The following is a 3,202-nucleotide window of genomic DNA, read 5'->3' as shown; positions in this document are numbered from 1 at the left end:
CTTGCTTTGCTCTGTGCAAATTAATTAATTACATGTAGGACGTAATTCTAATTTCCTATTCGAGAGTCATTATCAGACATTAAATAGAACCATCTCCTTGACATTAATCATCAGCGGTTTCCTCCGCTTCTACCCATCATCGCCTGGCCCATTAATGATTGACTCTCGCTACTGCGATTCATCTTCAGATATGATGAAGTTACGAGCTGTTATAATGGATTTCAATCATGCTCAACTTCAACAGAAAAATGTCTGTTATAACAGGTTTACAAATTTTGTAAGAATGATAAAATGTATAGAACAGAGAAAAAGAAGAATGTGATTGATGATATAATTTTTTATAAAAGGACCAAAAAGTTTGGGGAAAGAAAACTGATTTTCCTTGGTCCGTCGCGCTCTTGACCACGTGCACGTTGCACTCTTACCAACAGACTACTGATATTACGTTCCCTGACCAAGGGAAAGTGGCGGAAGGCAAGGTTGCGTGTGCACGCGAAGATGAGATCTCAGATACCGAGAGACACGACGCGCGTGCATGGAACCGAGAGATAGAGTTCGAGGGGTGGGAGCCACGCTCCAAGGAAAGAGGGATGTGCGTTGAATCAGAGGAAGGGTGGACGAATGACAGGATTTTCCGTGAAATTAACCAGCGAAACGATCAAGGATGGCTTACGGCTTGGCTGGTTTTTGAGATTGTTCAATTAAATGTCATTTTTTCACTCGAATGTGAAAAGGGCTTTTAAACGAGAATTTTGCCGATATTGGGAACAAGAGAAAATTTGATAAAACTCCAAGAGTGAAATGTAAGCAGTCGAGGATATTATGGCCGTATAGTCAGTGTTGAAAGTAACGAAAAAAATTGATTTAGAGTACATATATTATAGGTTTATGATATAAAAAATTCTATCTCACAGACGTATCATTATCTCTCGTTCAAATAGAATTCTTTTAAAGGGGAACTTTTTGATAATAGCTTTCGATGATGGAAACGAGAGAATAAAATTCGAAGAGTGAAATGACGACAGTTAAGAATATTGTGAGCGTATTTTACAGGCTTATGAGATAAAAGATATTACCCTGTTTATATAATAACATAGAATTTCTAGTACAAATCTTAATTAATGAAGAGAACATTGTGTTATTAATATGTAACGTGTGAAACAAATCGTCATTTGAGTCCTGTTTGTTGGTGTTACATTTCGAACGATATTTGCATAAACATAGAGCGTAATACAATTTCGTGGCTTGGAATTCACGGCACGATTGACTTTCACCGGCAGCGTCTAACAAGTTACGACGAAACGGGGATGAGAGAGAACACCAGGAGATAGATGATAATTAACATACATTCGCATGCTCTTTATCCGTGACGCGGTTAGGCGAAGGGTCGGTTGGCCGTTCGGTCGGTTTCGAGAGATGCGTATTAGCATGATAAAGGCAGAAGCCAGAGGAGAACGGTGTGGCCACCGAGGCGGATGCGCTTCATGCGTGCGTTGCACGTTGCGTTGCGTACCGTTGCGTTTCTCGTACATATCGCACGATTCTATAGCCGTGTTGCTTGGTGATTGCAGCGTTTATGGCTGTACGGAGAAGCTAAGGAAGTGATCGGGCCCCTACGGGTGGTTCATCGCTACGTGAACATGGTGGAACAGACTGCCGAGTTCTACAACGAGACTAGCAAGGAGATCGAGAAGGTACGCGCACTATCACTTCTTTTCCTTGTATATTTTATACTCTGAAAAAGAAATTAATATTTCTTCTAATTATATGTATTACAGTATAATAATTTGGTTTTATGGATACCATTTTTATTATAAAGATTCAAATTTTCAGCTTATTATTGTTAAATGTGACACTTTCGAAAATAGACTAGTATTTCTTCTAATTATAATGCAGTATAATTTTTTTTTAAATTGGATATCATATTTATTAAGACTCTTTAGGAGCTCAGTAAATTTTCCACGAGATTTATGGCAAAACATTGACGTTGCATTAGGTTCATGGGTGTGAACCAGCGATGGGGTACAGTTTCGCGGCGGGGACGACCGACGGCCCGGGATCGTTTGCATTCGAGCAGGGTACAACTACTGCAAATCCCTTGTGGAACGTAGTTAGAAACTTGTTAGCGGCGCCGACGGCCGAGGACATCAAGTGCCACGGCGCTAAGCCGATTCTCCTCGCCACCGGACGTGTAAGCTTACATGACAAAATATTTTCACGGCGGACCCTGAACAAAAATGTCCTAGAGAAAACTTTTAATTAGACCAATTTTCAGTTACATCAGACTTGAACGATCTCATAATTTCCAGGTTTTAAATAATTTTGATAAAAGCGTAAGTCGTTAATCATTGCCTGAGTTAGAATAATATAAAAGTCGATATTGCAGACAGGGTTACTCCTGCTTCCTCCTTACAAAACATATTTAAATAAAACAAATGTACAACAGAACAAAAAGAGAATAATTAAATAAATAATAAATATTGAAGTTCGATTTTGCAATCGTATTGATTTTATTTAGTAATTACACGATACAGAATATTTATTTTTGCAATGGTGTCTACGTCTGTTCAGATGACTTTGCCGTACGAGTGGCAGCCGAAAATCGTGGCGACGCAAGTCGCGTTGATCGGAAACGTAGTAATCGCCGGTGTGCCGGGGGAATTCACAACAATGTCCGGAAGAAGATTGCGAGAGGCTATCAAAACGGTCATGAACGATGCGTCCGACAGCGAAACCTCCGTTATAGTCGCCGGCCTCTGCAATACTTACAGCGATTACGTAACCACGCCGGAGGAATACCAAGTAAATCGCAGACCATCCCTACCGCTTCCGATGTTCTTACGATCCTCGATCTATCGTTTAACGGCTGCCTTATCATACATTATCTCCTCTCATTATCTGTCCATTAGAAGTTCAATATTTTACATCCATTCACTGTGCATACAATTTTTCCTCTTTAATTATAGTTCCGTTTTATCAGTCGAAAAAAACATAATCGCATTTGATTACATTGTCCTGAAATTGTTTAAAGAGTGGAATGAAATTTTACAGATCCAAAGATACGAGGGAGCTTCCACGATATTTGGACCCCACACACTCACAATCTATTTAAAACAGTACCAAGAGCTCGTCACGGCTGCTATTCTTGTAAGCGTAACATTCCCCAAGTGTTTCTGCTATAAAAAATATTATACCAATATAA

At 39.6% G+C, this 3,202-nt stretch overlaps 1 protein-coding gene across 6 annotated transcripts in view; it reads left to right on the top strand.

Annotated features, from left to right (window-relative positions):
- CDase (neutral ceramidase) overlaps positions 1–3,202 on the top strand; it is a 35,420-nt gene that overhangs the window by 27,306 nt on the left and 4,912 nt on the right. For 5 of the 6 annotated variants that reach the window (XM_018037763.2, XM_018037761.2, XM_018037764.2 and 2 more), the window contains 2 exons: positions 1,572–1,694; positions 1,997–2,078. In XM_018037763.2, coding sequence (XP_017893252.1) covers positions 1,572–1,694; positions 1,997–2,078 — 205 coding nt within the window. Of the gene's footprint in view, positions 1–1,571; positions 1,695–1,996; positions 2,192–2,571; positions 2,803–3,051; positions 3,148–3,202 lie in introns of all 6 variants that reach the window. The other variant, XM_026810790.1, reaches the window with a different exon arrangement.

The sequence above is a fragment of the Ceratina calcarata genome, unplaced genomic scaffold, assembly GCF_001652005.2.
Source record: "Ceratina calcarata isolate Rehan_Ccalc_2016 unplaced genomic scaffold, ASM165200v1 scaffold178.2, whole genome shotgun sequence".
In the NCBI taxonomy this organism is placed as follows: Eukaryota; Metazoa; Arthropoda; class Insecta; order Hymenoptera; family Apidae; genus Ceratina; species Ceratina calcarata.
Note: the sequence above shows the minus strand (reverse complement) of the source record. Positions and strands in the feature narration are given on the sequence as shown.